This window comes from Gymnoscopelus braueri (assembly GCF_963280865.1).
Source record: "Gymnoscopelus braueri genome assembly, chromosome: 16".
Taxonomy (NCBI): Eukaryota; Metazoa; Chordata; class Actinopteri; order Myctophiformes; family Myctophidae; genus Gymnoscopelus; species Gymnoscopelus braueri.
Genome location: NC_137616.1, coordinates 21,305,331 through 21,331,519, shown reverse-complemented (window position 1 = coordinate 21,331,519; position 26,189 = coordinate 21,305,331). Strand labels below are relative to the sequence as shown.

General features: G+C 41.7%; 1 protein-coding gene across 1 annotated transcript; it reads right to left on the bottom strand.

The window, feature by feature from the left end:
• fndc4a (fibronectin type III domain containing 4a) lies at positions 1-26,162 on the bottom strand (the record flags this gene model as incomplete). The annotated part of the gene is made up of 6 exons (XM_080452729.1): positions 1-138; positions 2,352-2,473; positions 6,411-6,500; positions 15,588-15,795; positions 17,903-18,018; positions 26,087-26,162. 6 exons carry the CDS (start codon positions 26,160-26,162, stop codon positions 1-3), a joined length of 750 nt encoding a protein of 249 aa, XP_080308855.1.
• Positions 26,163-26,189: the final 27 nt, after the last annotated feature.

The following is a 26,189-nucleotide window of genomic DNA, read 5'->3' as shown; positions in this document are numbered from 1 at the left end:
TCAATGCCGCACCTTAAGACCGGAGACCATCTCTGCCGAATCGTCAAAGAGACTACCTCCGCCAAATCCTAACCCCCTTGAATTCAACCTCGCCCCTACTCCGGCCACTCCTCCTGCCTGGCGTTCCCCCACCACGTCCTACAAGTCCCGCAGATCACGTAGTTTTGCATCCCCGGTCGATGGTCCTCCCAAGCCTACCACATTCACGACAGAAGCAAAGTCCACGACGTCCGTTGCGCCCATCTCCACCCAGGACGACTGTAACGTGTTGCATCATCTTCAGCCTGTCCGCCCCGGAAGGGGGTCCCCTCTCTTGTGATCCTTCCCGAGGTTTCTTCCTCTTTCCTCCACCCAGCCTAGAGGGAGTTTTCCTCGCCCGATAGAGGGTCCAAGGACAGGGGGGATCATGCGACACAGTGCCCGAGCTCAAGACATTCGGTCTCCACCTCTCGGCCATCCACGTCATCGAACATGCTCTTTGGGGACAGTGACGGAGCCTAGACGACCGACCGCTCCCCGAGTAGAGCAACGATGGCCGTCCGCTCCCGAGACATACTCCCCACAACCCAGAGTCTCACCCCGCCCGGGTTCCACATCCACACACGTCCACCCATTTTGGTTCAATAAAACCCGTTAACTTAAGCAGAAGGTGTGGTCTCTTACTAGTGAAATGTAGTTGTATACAACGTAGGTTCAGGAGTGGAGACCACCCTCTGCTTATGTTATCACAGCCACTCCCCGTCCTCAATCGCTTCCCTGTCTACCACACTACCTTCACTCATTAGCCACTCCCCATTCATAATCACCCCTATCCACTACACCTGCCTCCACTCACCTCAGCCAATCCTTGTTGCAATCACCACAGTATAAATACACCTGCGATCTCTCAACTCTTGTTTGTTCTGCTCCACTACAGACCAAACATGGGTCGCGAGTACTGCGCTTGTAGATCGGCTCTTTCTGCCTTTCATCGGTTTCAAGTTCGTCCTCCTCCACCCCAACCTCCTCCTTCCCCCTTGATTCTCGCTCTTCTCCTTTCTGTCTCTACTTCTCTAGGAATCCGGGGGGGGACAGTGACGGAGCCTAGACGACCGACCGCTCCCCGAGTAGAGCAACGATGGCCGTCCGCTCCCGAGACATACTCCCCACAACCCAGAGTCTCACCCCGCCCGGGTTCCACATCCACACACGTCCACCCATTTTGGTTCAATAAAACCCGTTAACTTAAGCAGAAGGTGTGGTCTCTTACTAGTGAAATGTAGCAAAAAATATATCTTATATGAATACAGGCACAGTTTGGAGGGGTTGTATGTTCTTAAACAATAACCTAAATCTCTGTTGTGTCATAATAAACCCTGATCATCAGTGGGCTCATTGTGAGTCATGGTTCATTAATCAGTCATTCTGTCAGGGGGAGTAATGTTTGCTGTATATTTTCATCTTTTGACCTGACAACTCTTCCGTCAATGTCAAATATGACCTAAACTTCACTATTTTCTGCCCATGCATTGAACACTGCTTTGAGGGGTGGAGAGACAGGAACTTTGATTTGTCCCTGTGATTGACTTGACTTTTGTATAAATATGTTCCTTTGTTTGTCAGGAAAACATTTAGCTGATGAAGACCTACATGATTGAAGCTATGTGGCAGTAATACAATTATTTGGGAGCTTTAACCAGGGTGTGGACGTTTTTACTATTCGATTGATTCCTGCTTTGATATCCAGCATCTGGACTAACCAGGTACTAGATGTGCACATTATCTCCTCATTGAACCTTTTTACCTATGTTACCTGCATTAAAGCACCCAGTCTTGGGTTTTGATCACTACCTGGCTGGCCTGCATTTGGGAGGCCATGAAGGCCTGGGGCCGACGGTGGAATGCTTCTCCCGGCAGCACCTCAGCTACTGGGAGAACTTGGATGGTGGCCACGCTCTCTCAAGTATACCGCAACCGTTAGGTTCCCAGTTCGATCCCGGGCGCTGCGGCTGAACCCCTAATTGCTCCCGATGAGCAGGTTGGTGCCTTGCATGGTTTCCTCTGCCATCTGTGTATGAATGTGTGTGTGAATGGGTGAATGTAATGCACAATCTATGTAAAGCGCTTTGGATAAAAGCGCTATCTAAATGCACCATTTACCATTATACAATCCTTTGTTCCGCCTCCCATTATGTGGGTGACTGGGTCTACTGGACTGTATTTTCTCTGAATGACTCCCTATGCACACGAATACAGTACCACTGAATGTAAAGGACTTTTTAACAGCAAAAAAGGAACCTGTTGCTTCCTCTTGAATTAGCTCAGGTGCCGTGGCTTAGAACCATGCATGGTTTCAGAGGAGTCCCACTTACGCTTCCTCCACTGTGGTGCTCCGGTGTGCTCCTCTCTGAAGACGGCTTGGCCTTCTCCTTGCTGTTACCTGAGTCATTGTCCTTTATGATGTCATACTGTCTGCAGAACAGGGCAATGACAGCTGCCAGGAGGTGAGAGACGGAGACACACACACACACACACACACACACACACACACACACACACACACACACACACACACACACACACACACACACACACACACACACACACACACACACACACACACAGGGTCAGGATGTCATTCATATGTTGGCACCTGTCACTCAGAGACCTGTCTTACTCTGACTGAGCACATTGAAAGCCCATGTTGGATAATGGAATTCAGTTCCCAGCGGGGTTTGATGGGCGTGTCGTTATCTCTAAGCTTGCTGGGTTGGAAATTCTCCACAGAGCTTGCTACAGTATTTGCAGTGTGTCAGATGCAGGTACTTGGCAGTGTCTAATTGTGGAGGCAATTAGCTTGCTTGCTTCATTGCAATTTTTAACTTACAGTAATAGTATGAGATCATTATTGGTCCTTCTCCATAAAGTGGTAGCCTATAGTAAAGTGCTAGAACGGGGACCAATATACATTCATAATAATCAACTAATCACCAGACACCCGTTGTTAATGTATATTGGAATGTTAAGTAGCCTATTTCATATTCAAATTGTCAGTTAGCATCTTGATTGGATTTAGTTCCAAGCACCATGCTTCTCTTCCAAACAAGATGGTGATCGTTATATCCTGAGGCGAGGCATTACAAGCCATGGTGTAAACAGAAAGCATCTGTCATGATTTCCCAATCCACCTCCTCAGCTATGACACTCTTGGGGATTCTGTGCCATCTAATAAACTCACTCAGCTTAAGATCTGGTGCCATTGGCAGATGCATGTTGGCATCAAGAAAGTGAGAGATCCTGGATTGAGTTTATAATAATAGCATAATGTAATCATTGTAAAGGTTTCATATTACATGATATTTTATCGTCTTATCTTTTTTCAGGAGTTCAGGAATCAAGTCCTTTTCTAGATGCTTTACTTCTTGTGATAGAAGGTAATCCGTAAAATTTTATAGAGAGAACAAACGGCAATAGATAACATTTTGTGTTGGAAGTGGAAGCCAAGGACTGAATTAGCTTTCCATTACGGAAGCGATAAGAGTGACATTCAATTTTCATTTCAATGAATATTTAACAAGGTGTTAGCTGTTTATTCCAAATGCATGCAAAACCCATCTGTGATACTGTATTACTAATTCATTAAGTATCTATAAAGTACTGTATATTGCCGATTGAACTGACACAGGTAATGAGCTACATCTTAGAGCTCCATAACCACTTAAATCCTTATATACTTTGTTGACAGGAGGCCACCAAGGGTCTATGCAAGGACCCTTTCTTTTTCCCTCTACATCAAATCCCAGTAAATAGCCGATCCACAAGTTCACAATGTGAGCTTGTAAATCTGCTATTTTCGCCAAATGACACTAGGGTTCATGTGGTTAAGTCATACTCTTTCTATTCTTCATCTCGCTCTTTCTTTCACCCCTTACAGCATGCTGCGTTTTTCTTTCTACCCACCTCCCACGCTTCTGGTTCCTACTATTTAGGACCTCAGTCTACAGCCCAGGGGCAGGACACCCAGTCGCTGGGAGGTCTGGTGTGTCAGATATGCCAGTTCTCATAGTGCCTCAGCACTTATTTAATCTACACAGGTCCTCAAAGGGAGGGCAAGTCACCTCATGAATGGAGAGCTGAAGGGCATAGACTAAGGGATTGATGTGATATCTCCCCCATAGTACTGTAGCAACACTGCCAAAAAACATTTCTGGGTCATATTCAAAGTTGTTGGTACATCAAAGTTGTCAGATACATTTTTCTGTCAAAATGAGTTTGCTATATGACTATTCTGTAGTGTAAAGGACACTGCACTGGATTAATAACTAGCTATCCAGTAATTCAGGGAGTTAATGATTAAGCTGTCAATTAATTGATGTTAGCACAAGGACAATTACGGTGTGAAATTAGCTGGAATATGTGCAACATGAATCTTCATTAATCGGATAATGTTTTAAGGATTATTTGAAGTTACTGTACCTTGATTACGATTAACTTTTTTGTGGAAATAGCAGATCTACAAGCTTACCACGGATCGCGTTGACTTGTGAGCTTGTACAGCAGTTTTTTCATGTCACCAAGTATAATACAGGGATTAAGTGACTAATCGAGTTAGTCGAATATAACAAATGTATTATACATTTTCTGTGTAGATTTGTTGATAAGAAAGAAAAAAAACACACAGTACATCCCCCACAAAAACCTTCTCAATTATTTGATTAACCTAAGTCGGCTATTGTGTCCGTTTCGATAACGATTCCTGAGCCATGTGGCCCATACGGAGGCTGCCCATCTCCTGTTTCTGTAGCGTGAGGTGGCTTGAGGTACAAGTACATCCCCCAGCCATGATGAACAAGTACACATGACGCTAGTATGTCTCAGGGACTTACTGTACCCCCCAATCCAATCCTTGATGCAGAGTGCCAAGCACGGAGGCATTGCATTGGGTCCCATTTTTATAGTCTTTGGTATGACCCAGGGGGGGGACTGAACCCAGACTTCCCAATTGCCGGGCGAACACTCTAACAACAAGGCCACCGAGTGAATTTTGTGTGTTTGTGCACTTAGTTAGCAACAGCCCACGAGTTGGTGTCCAAACATGACACAGAAACTTCACGAGGTTCAACAAAGAAGTCTGCTGTTGTGTTTGTACTAGCCGTTTGCTTGGCTTATATAACAGTGTTCTTGTTCATTGAGAAACTCACAAAGTGGAGGTCTCTTGGTATGCCACATCAGCGCAGCCTAGATACTTGCTTTTCTTCAATTTCCCATTGAAAACAACTAAGCATATCACTCTTGTGTGAGAATCCAACCACACCAAAGTAGACGGTGTAATCAATGCCCTGAAATATTCTGTGGGCCTTTCCAGCATTTTTTAAAGGAAGGACTTTATACCATCCCATGAGAATAGCAGTATATACTGTACTGTGTGTGTGTATATATACACACACACACACACACACACACACACACACACACACACACACACACACACACACACACACACACACACACACACACACACACCCCGTACATAATTGCGTGTGCTTGTAGATATGCTATGCGTGTGTGCTTGTAGATATGCTATTTTCGCTTGTTATCACATGCCCAGAATAGGGACCCTAGGGTCCATTTGGTTAATATTTAATGTACTCTAGACATCGCGTGCAGTGATGTGAAATGGCCAGTGTCTCTCGTGTGTTGTGCAGGGTGTTATTTATTAACCATGTCAGTACTGTATGTGCTTTGACATTTTATTATAAATATGTTCTAGCACCCATGTAACTGTTTCTGTACTGTAACTGGCAACCAATCTTATTCCATAACCACTTCAATCCTACAGTATATACTTGGTTGACCAGGGTCCCCCATGGGTCTGTACTTCCCCTCCCCCATCCTTTTCCCTCTATTCGAAATCTCTTCGCTGAAAAAAGCCAATGTACTGTACATGCTCACAACATGAGCATTGTGATGCATTGTGAGCTTCTAGATCTGCTATTTTCACCAAACTAGATTTTCAGGCTGCTATGTTGCCTTCAAATCTAGTCCTACTGTATATTGGGCTGATCTGAGCAATGGTCACCAAGTTATGTCTATTTGAAGTGATAAACATTGCTGTAACACTGTTGTAGTGCCCCATATGTGTGCAATGTTTGGTGCGGATCGGAGCAACGGTGTGCCTGTGGCCGTCTGTGACCCCTGACGTGTGGCCCCTGTTCTCAAGGCAGACCTCTGAACAGTGTTTGTGCCATGTTTGGTGTGGACCTGGGCAACGGTGCGCCTCGCAAGTCCGGATGTTACGTTTGCGACGTCCTCCCACCGTCAACTCAATAGGCAATTTGAATATATGATGTTCGCCCTAGAATATGGACGCTAGGTTTCATGTGGTTAATCATTAGCATAAATGTACATGAACTAACAATTTACAAACATACCTGCCCACATGAGCAAAACCACCACAATGATGATCATCTCCCCTGTTTGTAGATGTCTGGGCCTATCCAGTCCCTCCACCGTGGGATCATCTGAGAGAGAGAGAGAGAGAGAGAATACATATTTTAAACCCTAATATTTTGCGTGTATTCGTAGCATAATGTGTGTAATCTACTGCTTACATTTTTGCCAATACTTTGAGTTGTTACACCTAGCTAATGTGCAATCATAAGAGGACAGTGACTGTAATAAAATGACAACAAACAAAAACATGCTACATACACAGACTTGAAAGACTGTTTGAAAGGAAGAAGAAAGAGAAAAATGATATTCATAGGCTAAACGATTGAAAATATCATGGCAGCTCAGATCTAAAGACAATGTAATCTCTCTTTAAACTTCTCTCTCACTCACAAAGGAGCCATCAAACATCCCAGATGTATCAAGCTCCATTACTTGGCCCTGTCAGCAAAGGGCAGCAAAAAATGTGTTTACCTGATGCGAGCATTATGCCATTTTTTTCAGAAGCTGCTGGAGGAGGAAGTCGTGTCCACAAACCAATGAGTAATCCTTCTTTAAGAGGATTGACGATGAGCCTAACTCCTCCTCCTAAACCATCTTTTAACCTGTAAGGATGGAACTCTTCCAGAGCGCCACTCTTCCCAATTGCTATACTCTTTTAGTGTAGAAACTCATCAAGGCATTGGCCCTGAATACCAGAGCGTCAGCTCTCCCTTTGTGCGATTACAATTACCAAGACGGGGTCCACTTCTTGGGTTATTGGGGGATTGTTGTTGTATTAGAAGAATTTATTGTATGAGTCACAAAGAGAGGAAGTCATTGTGGAAGCATTTACCAATTATAAGTAATGATCATCTTCTAATGGACAAATTGGCACCTTTTAGACCTTTACTCTAGTGCTGCCCTCAGGCTGAAATGTCCACTTGTTTTCTGTTTTAAATGCACAATATTGTAGCTTTTTAATAATGGTACGCGTATTTTGTTCTTTGAAACGTGTGTTGTTTACATTACGTGTTAATCTTGCAGTAAATACATAATAGAATATAGTATAAAGTTGAGGTTTTCTCAACTTTGAAGCTACTTTTTGCTGTTGAGCTTTCCGATGCTAAAGTGTCGACGCTCGTCTCCGTAGCCTTTGGAATGAAACTCAATGCTCAATCAAAACATGGCAGTGCGTTACTCTTTTCTGTCTCTACAACATTCTCTACCATTATAAGAGGAATGTCATGCTGATCCTTTGTCATTTCCCAACCACAACCCATTTGAAATACATTATTGTCCATAACCCATAGTTATTGGAGAAGCTAAATATTCTTTTTTCATTTGGTTCTCTAGTCTAGATAATCAAATGATAACCTACATTTAAGAGCAAGGTTTAAGAGCAACGTTTTGTTCCCCAGAGAGGGCCAAAGGAATTAACAAATGACCTGACCTACAGTAAGTGTGTGCTGATGAAGTACCCTACATATTTCGCATTATGTATTCTATCTCTCAATGAGAAGTTGCAGTGCATTGTGCTCAACAGTTTCCAAAGGAAAGTATATGATAATTAGTCAGCCTTGCCCAGATTTCCCATGGCACTCTTTGGGATTGTGAACTGTGCAGCAAGGCCTTGCACTGTAGTAATACCCCAGCTGCTCTTAATTGGGACCACTGAAACAATTCATCCGCTGATTCATTTATCTCTCTTTGTTCTCCTAGTTATAATATGAAGTATGTTGTAATCAATAGCATGGTAACACAATATCAGTCGGTTACCTTTGTCTGTGTGTTCATGGCAAATTTTGTTATACCCTTTATACTGTACAGTATCACTGCCAATTTCATCCTCTGATTTATTACGTTTTCTATATCTGTGTCTGGAAAGTGGATTTGTCGCCCCCGGTATGAGCACTGAGCCTATATGACTCCATTATCTTATACTGTTTGTAGATGATGCATTGAATAAATATATAATAATTTAATAGAGACTAGGGGTTTGAATCCTCCACGGTGCATCTGGCTTGGCCGAATGCTCCATTATACACAACTGTCTGTGTTCGAGGGTGGGAAGCTGGGGGATGGCGATCTCTGACGCTGCACTAGCGACTCCTACTGGTTGGTCAGGCTTCGTCTTCGGCAAGGAGAAGAACTAGCTCGGCTAGCATGTGTATGCCTCCCAGTGCTCCTCACTGTCAGGTGGAAAAGAAGCGGCTGACAACTTCATGTGTATCCTCCAACATGACCAACTGTAGGGGTTAGCAGTGACAGGGACGTGTGTGGGGAAAATTGGGAATTGTCATAATGAGTATATTTGGAGAAACATGGAAAAAAGAGTGCCTTTTGAGTGCCAGCATTGAGCGTAGCTTTGGGATTCTGTTAACTTTCTTCCTGATGTTAAAAAGCAGCAAGGTTTAGACTCAGCATAGGATTAGTGAACCTGTCATTCCTTTGAAGTATTGCACAGTAATTGTGTCTAAGGGGATCACATTTCCAGTTGTGTTTAACAGCCTAAGACATTCATGCTTTTGACTTTGCTTTTGAATTATTAATGAAATACCATACTATCTGGGGTGCTGTTGATGCAACAATGGTGGATCACACATTACAACGCATTATCAATGTTATACACAGCATAAGGAGACATTTATCATAAGTGATGATTACAACTTCTTACAGTGTTGCTGTAATGCTGTCCTATAGGGTAGAATAAGTATTGTTCAGGAAGGCCATTTGGAACTAACCAGACCAAATATTCTGTAATCTAATCCCAGTAATTATCTGCCCATTTTATCCCAAATCCCAGTGAGCGGAAGTAAAATAAAGTACCTTTTCTCTTCACATATACAGTACAAGGAGGCAATTTGGAGTGTTTTCTTAGCATTCCAATTCCTCACCCATTTAAGGCCATTGCACACCGCCTGCGCAGTGCAGTGACGCGGTATTGACGTGTGTGAAGTGCAGTAGCGTAAAGGAACGCCGAGCTGGGCGTCAACGCGTCTAGTGTTGCCAGTGTGGAGGTTGTACATAGACAATAATGGGGGTGCCTGTTTTGACACGCGCCGTTTGCAGCCATTGTGTTTTAGATTTTACCCTGTTTTTGGTTGACAAAAGTTGATGGCCCCTACTCTGACCTTGCACTATGTAAGTCACTCTAGATTAAATGGTGCATTTATATAGCGCTTCTATCCGAAGCGCTTTACATTGATTGTGCCATTAACCCATTCACACACACATTCATACACCGATGGCGGAGGAAACCATGCAAGGCACCAACCTGCTCATCGGGAGCAATTAGGGGTTCAGCGTCTTGCTCAAGGACACTTCGACACTAACTCTAGGGGAGCGCCCCAGCCCGGGATCGAACTGGGAACCTTGCGGTTTTCCAGTTCACTCTACCCGGCCACTCTACCCCTGAGCCACTGCCGCCCAGAGTGTCTCTGTCATTTCTTTGAGATCCTCAAACTATTCTCACTTTGTAAATACAAAGACTCAATATACTTTAATGTGTACTGTATGACCAGTTCAAACCTGAAGTTTATGCCTGACCTACTTTTAGTTGCATCATTGTCGCATGTTTCCAAAGTGAAAGACAGCCGTGCTATAAATAAAACATCACTCTTGTGGTTCCCCCAGCTATCCTGGGGCCTGTTCTGAGAGCCCAGCAAAACCTCCCCTACTTTTGAAGGGCACACAAATCACATGCAAACATTCTAATGAAAAGCTTTGCAGGGAACTAATGATATTGAACCAGTCTTTGAACATACATGATTTGTACATGATGATACATTGATTTGTTCCTGACAAAGCACCAATATCCTATTTAAATTCAAATTGTCCTGTACTATGCATGTATAAATTAATCTGCATTATGCTCTGGTATGTAATTGTGTTTGATGAAAGAGTATTGCAGTGAGGGGAATAACAGCCCTTTTGATTGAGTAGCTAATTTTGATGTCTCAGAGACCCTGCAAATTAATTTACTTTAAATTGTGAGTGCCTGGGTGTAACAAAGGATCTAAAAGGTGAAACGAAGGTAGATATTAAAAAAACACTTTTTAGGGCCCTGTGGCCGTTAGTTAGCAGCCACACATAAAATGCAACACTTAGTTCAAGTTGTGAGCTGTCACCTAATGGTATTGGGAATTTAAGGGAGCGCTGAGGGAGCATTGTATTCCAAACAACTTCTCTCAGTGGGCAAATTACTTTTTGAGTGTGCCTTTATTGCCACCATCAATACTTATCAGATAGTAATAGCAATCCATCTTTTGATGTAGTGCAAATTAGTGATGTTAAGTGATAAGTGCTGACCAAGTGTCCAATGTTGGTGAAGTGAGTCTACGTATCTGATTAGGTGATCTGATAATAAGACCTTCTGGTATTCAGAAGTCCATGTGGATGGTTCCATGGACCCACTGCAATTGTGAACAAGTGGTACAATAATGTGCCAGAAGAAATGGTATAACCTCTGGATGTCATCGTCTCTTTTTGTGCCCAAGGCACACCAATGGACAATTTAAAATCTCAAGACACAACTGCATTCATATCTGTGAAAAATAACCACGTTATTACTCTTATCTGTAAAAGTATTTATTTTATTTACTACAGCCAAATAAATAGTTTAAGCACTTACGCCCCATTTCATATTTTCACAAACAAATCAATAATAATAGCTTAAATAGCGCAGTGTGATGTGAACTGTTTTCACAAATTTGTGAATTTAGAATGAGTGGGACGCTAGGTTGAAAGTGGTTAAAATATATTTTTAGGGTATAGAATTTGCCTCTGTATTGTGAAATGAGTGGTCACACTGTACTGCTATAGTAAATGAATGACTTAAACCATTATACTTAGTTGACCAGATTCCCAAGGGCTCTATACTAAGGCCTAATTTTTGTATAGCTTTTTGTATAGCTGTATTATACTGGATACAGTATACTGTAATAATGTGTCGTTGTCACAAAATCCCAGGCTCAACTGGACCCGTGTGCACTGTTTGGGAACCCCTGCTCTAGCCTATCCCCAGGTACTTTATCAGTTTCATAAGGTGTTATTGCTACTGGTTAGCTCACCTATTACTTAGTGCAGACATTGTGCTTTTACGTTGTAAAGATAGATTTGTGGAAAGTTGACACTGATTGTTTACTCACTAGATCCCAACAACACACTTCAGGTAATGAAGCCCATAAACTGCGACTCTGCTGTTCTTCTGACCCACTTGGATGACTCACGGGGCTCCCAAGACCTGATATAGTAAATCTTTAGTTTTATGAGTCTACAAATGTAGAAAGAGACTGAGAACCAATGAATCATTCTAAATGTGCCATGACTGGGTTATTTAATCACTTTCTAGTCACATTGTGTCTTACTTGTATTAACTGAATCCCTCGTTTTCATTTTCTTCGCCCTTTGCTTAAATTTATTTTGTTTAGAAGTGCATCAATATACTGCATACAGTAATCAGTTTAGAGGTTGATTGTGAATAAGTCTCTCCTCTCACTTTTGCTGATCATGCCAACTAAACTAATGCTACCAAATCTGAGTCAGCTGAAGAGAAACATGATTCACTAGCATCAGCACTTCCCATATTAGGAACTTTGGCTGCAACTTATAAATCATGAAGGAAAACAAGTATCTCAAGTAGGTCCAGTGTTTAGACCTGGGGTGTCACTGTTTAAGTCCTTTTAATTGATTTATCCTATTTTCAGGGCTGAACCAAAAATTGAGAATCATAACCCAAATGATTGCTTCTGAAATCTAGTATCGTCACACTGTAATACACTGCACAGTTGATACCTCTTTCTCACTCTTCTCGTTTTCTGCTGAATCCATCGTTTTCTGCCCCAGATCCAGCCCCTCCCCCATGCCCGCCCATCGCCACTCTCTCTCATTTCGACCCTGTTTCTCTCCCCTCACTCACTGAGGTGGTCATGCACCTGCGGCCTACTACCTGCCAGTCCAACTGCATCACATGACTGTCCTGGTGCTCCTTGACCTTTCAGCCGCGTTCGACACTGTACACCATGAAATTCTGCTCTCCCGACTGGAACACCATGTTGGCATTACTGGTGCTGCCTTAGCCTGGTTCCGGTCCTACCTCACTGACAGATCCTTCTCTGTTCAGCTAGGGGAATTCTCATCCCCCGCGGCCCCCCTTACATCTGGAGTTCCTCAAGGCTCAATCCTGGGGCCTATCCTATTTCTCCTATACATGCTGCCCCTAGGTTCCATTTTTGCCAAATACAATATTGCTTTCCACTGCTATGCGGACGATGTCCAAATTTACCTTCCCCTCACAGTCAACACAAAGACTTCAGCTGCTTCTCAACTGTCTAAAAGAAGTCAAAACCTGGATGGCCTATCATTTTCTAAATCTCAACGATAGCAAAACGGAAATAATATTTTTTGACCATGGTACTGCCCAAACCACCACCATCCTCGGTACTCTCAATTCAAACATCTCCTCATCGGTCAAAAACCTTGGTGTTACCCTCGACAGCAATTTCACATTAAACTAGAAAAAGTGCTCCTCGGAGCACAGGTCTCCGCCAGGTCAGGTAGGTTATTGTGGCCTCCTGGTGGCGCTATGATAAGCCAATGTGAAAAGGGGCGCCATTTCTTCTTAGGCCTTGCACGGCAATCGGACACTGCATTCATGATTTGAGGCATTTTGTTCCAAAAATGTGTTTTGCTAAATTAGACCTGCTGGTGGCGCTATAACAGGCCAATGTGAAAAGGTGGCATTTCTTCCTCGACCTAGTGGGAATGTGTGTGCAAAATTTCACAGAAATCGCAGGTTGCGTTCATGATTTGAGGCATTTGGTTCAAACGGACCTATCCAGCAAACTTTGGAAGCCAATGTTAGCCAATTAGGATGGAATATGAAATATCGGACACTTCCATCTTGATCATATGACAATAGAGATAATGTGTACCGATGTACGCAGCGCCGGGAACCTCTAGTATAAATACAATTGGCACAAGGAATTGACACCCTCCCTTCTGCTGATTAGAATCACAGAGGTTTGTTGACAATAATAGCCTAGTAGAGGGGTGCTCGCTGTGCGTCCTGGCTGTCTCCACGAATCCATTGCAGTCTGTGTGCTCTTTGCGGGTGGTTTTAGAATCCGCTGTGTGCTTTCCCAAAGAAAATAGATGTAGATGTACAAGTTCACAATATGTTGCGATGCGACATGCGACAAGCTTGTAGATCAGTTATTTTCACTATTTTAAAATGATTTTAAATAATAAAAAAGGAACGGTTCTTAACAGCAAGGACTTCCTCTCAGTCTGGTACAAATGTTGACATCTTTGGTAGGATGGCCATAACCTGACCCTAGCCATGGGCCAAACCCTGACCATCTCTCACATAGACCTACACATAACCATTTGATTGTTGGAGATTGTTGGGGGCGGTACACAGCTAGGGAGTAAGCCAGAGTGTTAGAAAGAGATGTCTTGACTGTGAAAATGGGTCATGCACAGTTAAAACATAATTTTCGCAGCATATGATATTTGTGAACTCCTTCTAACCTCCTTTGGGAGTACAGTAAGTGAGAGACTAAATTCAGGGCAAGAAAGTCCCTTAAAGAGGCAGTACCACAGTCCTATTGCCTCCTAATTGGGTATTATTATTATATGCAAGTGTTAAAATGCTGTTTGTCTTTGGACACACAAGACAGTTCATTAAGAATTCCAGGTTGATATATTAGGACAACACACTTCATACAGTACATGTTTCATATCTGCTGCTACTTGCACACGAGACTGAGGTACTCATGTATATTTCATATTTTCACACAGTCGGTCTGTGTGAGGATGGGGTCCTCGGAAACACACTGGTTATCCCTGCTGAGCGCAACTGAACCATCTATCAACGTTCGGAATCTAGTGCTGACCATACACTTCTCGCTCACACTCGCTCGTCAATCATCTACTGTAGGAGCGTGCAATATTGATCTATTTAAACACTTCTTCTATTATAAAGACAGCTTCACGACAACAGTGCTGGTGTAACTAAGACATTCGTTGCAACAAATACAGTTTTACAATATGCTTGGATCACACAGACTATATCAAGAGGTTCCACATTCTCTTCATTTTACATTTCCTGATTGTTGAGGTGCATTCACATCGCTAGAGACATGACACGTATATTATTTTGAGTGGCGTGATTTAATATTAAGGGTAAGTGATGTTTTTGGGTTCAAATAAGTGTTAAATAGCTTGTGATAGTACTGACTGCTATAGTGTGTTTGTTCAGTAACAGTCTCTCCAGCTCCTTATTAAACAGAAAATGCATTTTCAGGTCAGGATATTATATATATGTATCCAATCAGAAGAGAGAACTCACACTGGATACAAATTAAATAAGTGAAATTGGTGATGACACAAAGAAACAAGCTGAAAAATGTGGAACTGCACAATACAATTGAAGCGGATAAATGGGTAGTCTTTTCTGATTGGCCGGAAAGTGTAAAAACACTCGCAATGAAAACTATTGAACAAACAATTGAAACTATAGCAATGATTACTATCACAATATAGTGCTTTAACCTTTTAACAAAACACTTTTTGTTTTAACCAAAAAATATCATCTACCCTACGTTTTTAATATGAATGAGAGTCTCTTTCTATTTGTCCATTTGACATAGAAAAATACACAGGGAAACATCCTTGCACATTTTAACCAAACCGGGTAGTCTAGAGGAGTAATGTTGACTCCATACAGTAGATGTGTATGTCAATCAGGAGAACACATCAAGACTGTAAAGTGACACTGCTGCCATTGAATCAGCAAGAACACTGGTACAATAGATGGCTGCACAATGGGAATTTGATCACTTGGTCACTTCAGGCAGCACTTCGAAAAACAGAAAAGATGCCAAAATCGTGGCACTGGGGGTCTGGCAGCGAAACTACATGGTGCATTGAAACACCAGTGGGTATAATTTATGTACAAGCTAAAAAAATTAAACAATTGATTATGTTATTTACCATATTGATTCTAAGACTTAGAATCATACTGTATACAGAATAGATCATATACTAGGATAATATTGTATATAGTAATGGAAATGAGAGAATGTGAAACTTCCCTCTACAGTGTAATTATGGAGATCCAGACAACAAAACCCACATGCATTTTCTTTTATAAGGTAATATGCTTCCAAACCCACCTTGGTTGGAGCTGTTAGAAGAAGGGAAGCGGTCAGACTTCTTGAGGGTGCGGAAGTGAACCTTCTTGCTGGCTTGGCTTTCTCCATACAGCCCAATAGACTGGACCTGGATGATGTAGTCTGTCTCCTCATCCAGGTCCCAGAGAACGCAGGCCCGACTGGTGGTGTTGACCTCCCGGATGAACCGCTGCATGTGGCCATCCTGTCTCTGGGAATTGGAAGAGGGCTAGGGTTAGTGGAATGGATGGATGGTTGGATGGATGGACAGATGGATGGATGGTTGGATGGATGGATGGATTGATTGCTAAATGGAATCCTTAAAGGATAAATGAATCAATCAATAGAGTGGGTAGATGTGGCCTAATTATTAGATAGACCCTCTTGTCTCAAACTTTGGCTGCTCCTCTATTCTAGACACAGTATGGTCATTATTGGATATTGAATAGCTTTTGAGATGTTTGACAGATTAGATTCTTGTGGCATCTGTCTTAGACTTTGTCTTGTGAAAGTTACTTAGGCTATTAAAATCTATAACGTGCAGGATGTATTCCACATAATGGTATGCACAGTTGTTTACATGCAGCCCTCATTGGCCCATCTGTACTCTTGGCAGCAATGGGCCAGATGTCTTCTTATCAACCTTTTATAGCCCTCCTTGACAGAGAGATCTGTTAGAACTCATTACACTCTTTATGCAATAAATAACATAATGATGACAACAGACACACAGGCAATTCCCAGCCATACTCAAATTCAGATGGCTACCATGATGAATATGTATGGGGAGAGTTGGTTTAGATCTACTACAGTGGCATATACAGTTCATTCTTAAGGTCCTTACACACCGGGGCGATTTTTTCGTGCGAATAATACGCTTTTTTTAAAAACCTTATAAAGTCAATGCAAGCGTACATGGCGCGGAAAAGCGGAAAAGCGAAGCGAAAAAGCGTCTTTTAATTATTCGGAACGAGTCCGAATTTTGCGTATATTCGCACATTCGCCGGTGTGTAACCGCCTTTACAGTCACAGAATGAACAATGTGGGCGTAATGATGAAGTCCATAAAATGGAACCTTCATGATTACTGTAGTTATACAGCATAATATCCACATCCATCATCAGTTTTCAGTGAGCCATTTGACTATTTCAAACCACTTAAACTGAAAAACTTTAGGTTGGCATTCACATTACAAGCTTGTTTTCTGTTTGCAAATCAAGGAGTTTTATTTTGATTCCAGCCTTGGTGTAAGATTAAGATTTGTGTAGGTTTGCCCAGAATGCCAACACAACTTATCTTTATTTCACAAGGATCTTGTTAAATAAGTACACTAAGCAAACGTCTGATGATGCCTATTTGCTGAGTGCACAAATCCTCCACAGAATTAAATCAGTAAACTAGTTATTACGTACAGTATTTCACAGTTAATTAAATTCTCTTTTCATTTGCCCTGAGGCATTTTCCCCAAATGTTCCGTCAGACAATAAACAGTGACTAATAAGAAATACATCAGGTATGTTTCCTCATACTGCCTTTGGGCTAGGACTGGTGGTTGCCAAAATCACATCAGAAGGATATGAGCAAGGCTTAATGACACCATTACTGTAAATGTCTAAAAGCAATATAGAAATGACATCACTTTCTCGAGGGACAACCAAGACGCTGACAAATAACAGCGTGACTCCCATGTGGTTTTCAGACTTCATGTTTTCAGGCTATGACACCAGTCATGATGTACCTATGACTGTATTTGGAGTTAAGTATAAGTTATTTTCAGCCCAACAAATCCATTTGTGGATTCATAGAATAGATTTTGGGAGAACACCTGATCTGACTGGCTTTCCACTGGGCACTGCCCCCCCTTGGGTCCTCAGTAGTACACATGCCAAGTTTGAAGCTGATCATTTGGACTGTTCTCGAGACTACACACACACACGCACACGCGCACACACACACACACACACACACACACACACACACACACACACACACACACACACACACACACACACACACACACACACACACACACACACACACACACAGTTTCAGTGCATTTCTAGATAGATACATTTCAGTTAAGTATTTAAAAAATGCATGGAGGTAGGCCTACTTCCTTGGCTTACTGGCAGTGTGCGCAATAAGTTTGGCACTGATCGTTCCAGCAGTTTTCGAGATTACTCAGTACAGACACAGACAGACAGACAGACCTATTTGTAGACGTCTTGCCTCTTACAGAGCCATTTCGTAAAAAGAAGATTGTGTCGTAATTTCTCATTGTTTGGCAGCTATTTTACAGGTAGAGACTTATTACTCACTTGCTGTGAGATGGAGAAGCCAATGATTATATCACCTTCTGGAACCTCCCAGGATACGGTTGCAGAGTCGGCACGCAGGTGCATGACAGACACGTTGACAGGAGCTGGTGGTCGATCTGGTGAAATGGTTAGAAGAATAGGTTGGTTTGTAGAGAAGGGTATGGAAAAGTAAGGACTTGCATAGTAAGGTACTGTTTATTATTCTAGCCAGTGTTATTTTATTCACATCAGTCACAGTGCTGATTCGTATTTTTAAGTATAGCGTTGGTGAATAATTTGCATGCGTCCTGTTGAGGTAACGGATAGGTTATTCTGAACAACACCGGTATGATATTTAGATGATCATAATCATGCATCCGTAATTCCATCAATACTGAATTGTCCACGATATCTGGACTCAGTGTCCAAATACCATCTGGATGTACTTGTGCATTACTTTAGGAGTATGTTTGTTGACGATTTTGTGGCTCGTCAGGTTATTGAAAAACAGTAACCATAATCAAAATGAGATAATGTACGTCTATTTATATTACATCTTTATTTAACATACAGTAGCTATGCAATCTTTCAAATGCACACTGAAGAAGGTAGTAAAAAAACGAATTCACTGTTCCATTCTCACACAGTCCTATCTTGGGTCACAGAAGTGGCTTTGAAGGCAATTCAGCTAAAGAAACAAATTATGTAATGCATATTTTATGTACTGTATATACATTTAAGTCACAGCACTCACCAGTGCAACATGTTGTCAGTGGATTTGTGATAGCAATCATAGCAGGCCTGTGTGGTAACACTTTACAATACCTCAGACTACTGTATGCTATATAACAAGATAGGAAAAAAAAATGCTTTTAGCATAGCAGGACACTGCATAGATACATTTCTAAAGGCTCTATTTTTCCTCTCTCTTCTTAAACACAGCCATGCCCTTAAAACCTGCCAGGTCTTGTTAGATAGAAGTCACTAAGGTATCCATTTCGTGTCCATCCTTCGGACAATGGCCCTTTTCTCTCTCTCCCTCTCACACTCTCTCACTGTTGCTTTCTAGCCATCTATCGTTAGGTACCAGTGGACAAGCTGATTACAGAGTGGTACAAAAGCCTGGGAAGCAAGCGGGCAGGTGGAACAGAGTGTGACAGATCTAATAGAGGGGCTATACAGCCGTACAGTCTCCTAGCAATCACTTGGGTTGAAATGGATAGGCAAGGTGGAATTGAGGCGGATGACAGAGGCCGGGGGCAACCTGCAGGGTCTTCTCTGGGCTTTTTTCTTTGTCTCATGGACTTTGTGTGATTGTTGTACGATTGTGTTGCACGGTGAAAATAGCCAATCTACAAGCTCACGCATCATGATGTGACGTGTTGTGAGCTTGTAGATCGCCTATTTTTGTATTTAAAAAAAAAGAATCTTCTTCTGAAAATGTGTGTAAACCTTTGCTTATAATCACTTGCACAAAATAGGGACACCATGTTCAAAGTGGCTTAGACTCTATGAAATAGGTAAAGATGAATGAGGATAAAGATGTGCAAGCGCCTCGGTCCTGTCGGCATCACTGTAATACCAATAATCACGATAAAGCACATCAGGAAACATAGCTTAATTGTAAGCTCACGGCTTGCTGGCCGGCACTGTTGGAAAATGGTTAAGGAGTCTTTCCAAAATGATGTGCAGCCTTGTCCATTAATCTCACCTATAAGGTCACCCCCTTACCATTTCTCCCTTTCATTATCTCTCTCTCTCTCTCTCTCTCTCTCTCTCTCTCTCTCTCACACACACACTTCTCCCAGACTCTATTTTAACAATCGGACAACCGATAATGGCCTACGTGAACACCTAGGCGAGCATTCACACATACAGTAGTACCAGAATGTCAATCCATTCCCAGCCAATGACCTTGTGGAAGGTCACCTGGCCCTGAGGTCTTGCTATCATTGGTATCAATGTCTCCCTATTCCAGCCTCCCCCCCCCCCCCCCATGGGTCGGGATTATAAATCTTCAGGGGGCAGGGTCAAATTATGCAAAGTGCTTCCAGTTCCCAGGGCTCATGGCATTTATGATAGCTGAATAGGACTGAATAGGACATAATACTAATGGTTTAGGGTGATGCACCGCTAAACCATTAGCGGTGCGGCGAGATTGGTATTCCTGCTGTAAGGAGGGGTGGGGTACTGGGGTGCTAGTTGCACTGACGGTGTGAGGTCGCCAGGTCCTGATGCTCTAATTTTGCGGCTTTAACCATTTGAAGCCTACAGTATATACTTCGCCCCCAAGGGCTCTATACAATGCTTCTTTTTCCCCTGTACACCAAATACCTTCGCTGAAAATAGCCGATCTACAAGCGTTTGCGATGCGCTGTGAGCTTGTAGATCTGCTATTTTCGTCTATTGTATGCCCCTAGAATAACGATGCTAGGGTTCATGTGGTTAATGAGAAGTGTGTGTTGAGAGATGGATGTGTGTTTAGGGGGAAGCATCCTACACGCATTAAGGGGAGGAAAGTTTGTCTTTATTTATGGTGAATGAGTCACATGTGTATTTACAGTAAATTAATGGTTTCTATGTCCTTTATTTGCCTTTATAGTGCCTTAACCGCTTAAACCCTCTATTCTTAGTAAAAAGCACATGAGTTTAACTGTACACCGCTTTTCCCCATCTACACCAAATCTCTTTGCCAAAGAATAACCTCAGAATAGAATAGACATGCTGTGGTTCAAGTTAATGTAATGACATTTTAATGTAACGATGGCATAGTTTATATCTTCGCAATGAGCCTGCATAGCACAACTGTAGCGTTAACCCAGCTCTACAGAAGAGAAGAGTTGACCTGGCACAGTTCAGTCATTTTTTTTCAGCTCATGAAAACGAGCTGAAATAAAAATGTATTGACAGAAATTATCAAATTTATGTTCTGGCCACATACAATACAATATCCTGATATATGCATATGCAGTACATGATGCATTCGAAAAGTTATTTCTTAAAGTCTCATGAATGAGACAAAATGGCCGCACAATAACTCATGTTGTAACCTTGAAAGTGGGTAATCCACATTTAACAGGACAGCTCTGTTTTGCAATCACACTATGACAAGCCTTGACTGCCCTTCTATCATCTATCCCAGTGCACATTCCTTGGACTCAGGTAAAATTGAAAATAGATTGAAAATCTCTCTTGGAACTCAGTTGTCCTTTAGGTATAATGGAGGTTACAGCTGTCCACGCATGGTTAAGAAAGTGAGCAACTACCATGACCCATGGTCTGTAGGTCAGTTATTGCTAAGAGCAGCAAGTGGTACGTTCAATTATAGAAGGTCATGAATTATCACAAATTATAGAGCCCTGTTGTATATGACTGTTTCCACTGCAGGCAATATGAGCAAACAAGCACCCAGGGCTTTTTGTGTTATCCTTTCAGAATAGCTTGTTAAATTGTACTTGCCGTACTGTTTTACTTCTGATTGGTCTTCTGATTGGTCTGTGTGTGTGTGTGTGTGTGTGGGGGGGGGGCTTCCAATGTGAGATTAGCTGCACAGTACACACACACACACACACACACACACACACACACACACACACACACACACACACACACACACACACACACACACACACACACACACACACACACACACACGCAACCCCTACTATTATGTGAATATGGCTGCTTTGAAAGAGGTCTATTGCCCATGTTAACTGTGTTCCCTGTTAATTGCCAACACCCTGCTGAGGATGTATTGACTGCTGTCTCCTCCTCTGTTACACATGGAGTCACCAGCCGCTTCATTTCACCTGCCAGCGAGGAGTTTTACCAGGAGAGAGTAACGGGCACATATCATTTCATGCTATCTCTCCCAGTGCTGAACAGGGGCCTTATCGCACCTATACCACACGATTAACTTGCACAGTCATCCTTAATTGCCCAAAAATATATACGTTTTCCATGGTTCTACTTAATTAATTCAATGTAGCTATTGGATGTCATCCAGGTCACAGGGTTAATTAACATACAAACTGGATTACTTCCATGAATTAAGTAGCCTACATTGACACATTAGTGTCTTTGTGTTGACTACTCCACTATGTGTTATTGACCATCTGACCCACAGAGGATGTGTTATGTAACATCTGAAAACAGCCATAGATAGGTCACACTGGGTTATGGGCACGTGTCGGTACAAACAAATGATAGCGCCCTCTTGAGGCGTATAGGCACCCTGCTGTCAGGATGAATCATAGAGCACAGCTATGGCCCTGCACATTAGATACATCCATTATGAGTGCACACACACAATCCCTGCTTAGGTAACTCAATTGCTCGTGCATTTGAATAGCCGACATGTCATGGAATGAAGAGCTCTATATTTAAATGAGTTTAAATAGATTCAAAACAACGTTATATCCCAGGCATCTTGTATTTATCACACGTTTTTCTTGAGGTCATACTGTGCACTACACCACAGTACAGTTCAGTTCCATTTGGCAGCTGTCGTTATTGAACAATGTCAACAGGTTTGACTATAATTAGCTCTATTGGATTGAACTACATTCTGGCTTCTTTACCAGTAATTAATCTATCTTGCACAAGTGTGTTGGCAATTTAAAAACTGTAATAAAACCGTTTAAAAACTGTAATAGAACCTTTGTCCACACATTAACAAATCACATTGTCACTAGAAGAACATAAACACCCTGCTCGCTCTTGTATAAGCTACTGTAGGTTCCTAGAACCACATCATTCAAAAGCTTCCAGTGCATAATATGTATGAGTTGTCAAATGCTGCCATTTGTTCTGTGGCCCTATAAATGTCCTCCATAGAGAGAAAGAGGCTGCTGCCACTAAAATCTACTGACTGTAACGTCAAGCATGACACGAATGAGTACCCAGCACTTTATTCAAGGGGTGTAAAAGTTCACAGGGATTCATCGGCTCACTAACATTTTCATAATGGAACTCCCTGGGGTGTGTAATTCATACTGCTTCCAACTGTTGAGAGACACAGTAAAGTAGATTTACCAAGGTGACGGGCCGTATCGCCATTTTATTGATAACAATTCAATTTCTATCACCTCTGCATTGATGCCTTAAGGAAGTGATTATGCAGATGCATTCACAGTTCAACCTTCAAACAACCTAACCTGGATTTGTGTTACCCTAAGCTCTGGGAAGTCTATAGCAATCCCTCCAAACAGCAGGGGATTGTGATTTGCTGCTCTCAAGCTCCCATTAAGCAAATTGCCTAGCGGTGGATCTTAAGCAATATCTTGCTATTTTATCTCCACCATAGCAAAGTCTCCCCATGGTATGATCGAAATCCAGTTACTCTTACATCTCTGCAATGCGTTTCCCTTTTGAACTTACGTATCAAGAATCTTGATGAATATCACAATCTGTCTTTTATTTGGCATTTAATGGCATGCTGGAACAATGGGTGCATGAGCTCTTAGGTTTGTTCTTTCTATTTAGCTGCAGCATTTGCTATAAATGGATATTGCATGGTTGTTTTCTATTAATTACTAGACTATTATCTATGAACGATCAAGACATAGTAGGCTTTCTATTCAAACAAACAAGCTTGAATCCCTCTACTCTAATAAAAAGTGAGCCATGATAGTACCGTAGGCCATAACAAATCGATAAAGGCCCTGTGCTGGTGTTGAATTGGATAAGATGGAATAGACTTAAGACTCATATTTCAAGATTCATATTTCATTGAGTGTTATGCTACGTACTGTATTTCCCAACAAAAAATAACTGGTGTTGAACACAGTAGAAAATATATTATTTTTGTCTAGTGACATGTTGCACAAGCATAAAACTGACTTTAGTCCACCAGGCATGGCTAAATCCTATCAGGTTTTCACTGCCTCTCTACACAGTAGCTACAAGCACTCTTTATCCCTTCCCATCTCCCACAGGTACATACTGTCCGCTTTGTCAGGCTGCAATACAGCAGTGTGACCAGATGGGACCTGGTGCCAGTCCGAGGTTAATGTAATCGGTGGCCAAATTCCCTTAGGTTCTTCAGCTCTGAGGAACAAGGCTTTATAGTCATAGAAAGATAAAGCACAGGATCGAGGTCTGATGGATGAGCTGAATTTTGAGCGATCTAATCGAGAATGTGGTCATAATCAACTGTAGGTGATGTCATTATGTCATACATTTGTCACACTTCTATGGCAGTGTGTTGCCTCACACAGTATACTCCTCTAGGCAGCTTATTTACAGTACAATAAAATCTTTGTTGCTGAGACTCTACAAATGTAACATTTTACAGTCATATTTAAATTAACACTCAGGATTTGACAGTGTGGACATACACTCACTTTCTCCTCATTTTGCTCTAATCAAAATGTAGAATGAAGCCAATGTGGCTTTTTCTATTATGTACTGTATCCCCCAGTGTAACAATAGTTTTGAATTTTCTTATTTTATTTAAAAAATACATGGCACATTTTGGCAAACCTGGTTACTGTTGTCTTGGAATGTCTCAATGCTTACACTTTTTCATAACCAGTCTAACTGTATATGTGCTCATTTGCCTTTTATAGTGATGATAAATCCTGTTCAGAATGTGAAGATACGCCTACATGTATGTATCCTCTGGGTCTGAGATTGCAGTACTTGATTAATTGATTGATTGATTGATTGATTGAATACTTTATTAACAAAATGTACAGAGGTACAGTTATACAATAATGCTAAAAGAATAACCGTGAGGGCTTGTTTACATTGTGGTCCTGTGTACTAAATGGAGGCAGGTTTGTAACAATTATCTCCAATGTGTATACACTGAATACAGTGTGATTTGGAATATGGTATAGGAAATATGAGAGCTGTGACCAAAAAACAAACAATATACTGTCCTTCATCATTTCCCTCTTGTTTAAATTAGAGTTCATAGACCCATTGGTTACTCTTTAAATAATATTTCTTCTTGTGGCTAGTCCTTGAATAGTTCCTTTTTTTCAAGCAAGATTACAGACACATTTCCATAATTCAGAGAAGAGCAGAACATGGCTCTGAATACTTCTCACCCTCAAACAGTAGGCTACACACCCAAAGAAGCACTACAGAACATGGCAACCTCTCTGTCACAGTGCTATCAAACACTGGACTGGAATCCCCAGTGAGAAGACACACAGAGCGAAATAGATAAGGCGGAAAGTGAGAGACACACAGAGAGACAGAGAGAAAATCTGACAGGAATGTGAGAGCTACTCCTTCTGAATAGCAAATGTGTAGCCATGCCCTCAAAGACGCAATTTAGTGTGTGTGTTAGACCACACCGCAGTATAGACCGTGTTAGTGGCTTGAAATTATGATTTTGGCTTGAAATATTGTGATTTTATGGTAGTTATGTGGATTTGATTTGCGTGAATTTGATACTGTAGGTGAGCCAGTGACACACCTTCACTTTAGATTTTTTAATCCAGCTCTGTAGTTGAAGTTACAGTGCCAGATTTGTCTTACAGTGTACATTTTTATGATGTAAATTTTCTCAGTTGTACTATTAGTAAAGTATATGCATTGAGCGCTCCTGATTAAGACAGAATAGGCTGTGTGTTTGATATGCTTGACCACATAGTCGTTTTAACCACAGGAACCATGGGCATGTCATAGGAACATTAGGTGAAAATAGCAGATCTACAAGCTCACAACTCAAGCAGGGGAAAAAAGGAGTGGGACATTTAATTTAAAGTAAAAGGTTTAAGTTATTAAAGGAACAGAACATGATACTTGGGGTTGAGCATCATGCAGTTTGTTCTACCTAGCAACATCATTTACTTTAAATCCTGTGTCAAAATAATATTTTATATTATCTAAAGCTTGTTTAAATAGTGGACACTCTACATCTATGGGGTTATTAGACTCCATGCAGTCTAATTTGTTTATATAAAGAATAACCAAAGACATGTGTTATTACTGGAGGAGAGCTGGACAGTAAAGTATAAACAAGTAGACCCCACGAGCAATATAGCCCCGAATATTTTAGACAATGCTAATGAAGTTGAATCAAATAGGCCTACTATCCCATTCCAATACAGACAAACGTTGACATACAGTACAATATGCGATATTCACATGTAGGCTACATCTAACACTTGATGTGACTGAAGGTAATTTGTTATTATTAACCATACAGTTGCAAGAATTTCCTCGACACGTTTGTCAGAGACTACTTACTTGCTCTCACCAAGAACATGTCGCTGCCAAAAAGCAACAGGACCACGGAGTTAATTAAAACAAGCAGGCGAGCCATGTCTCAAGGGTTGATGTCACTCTTCTC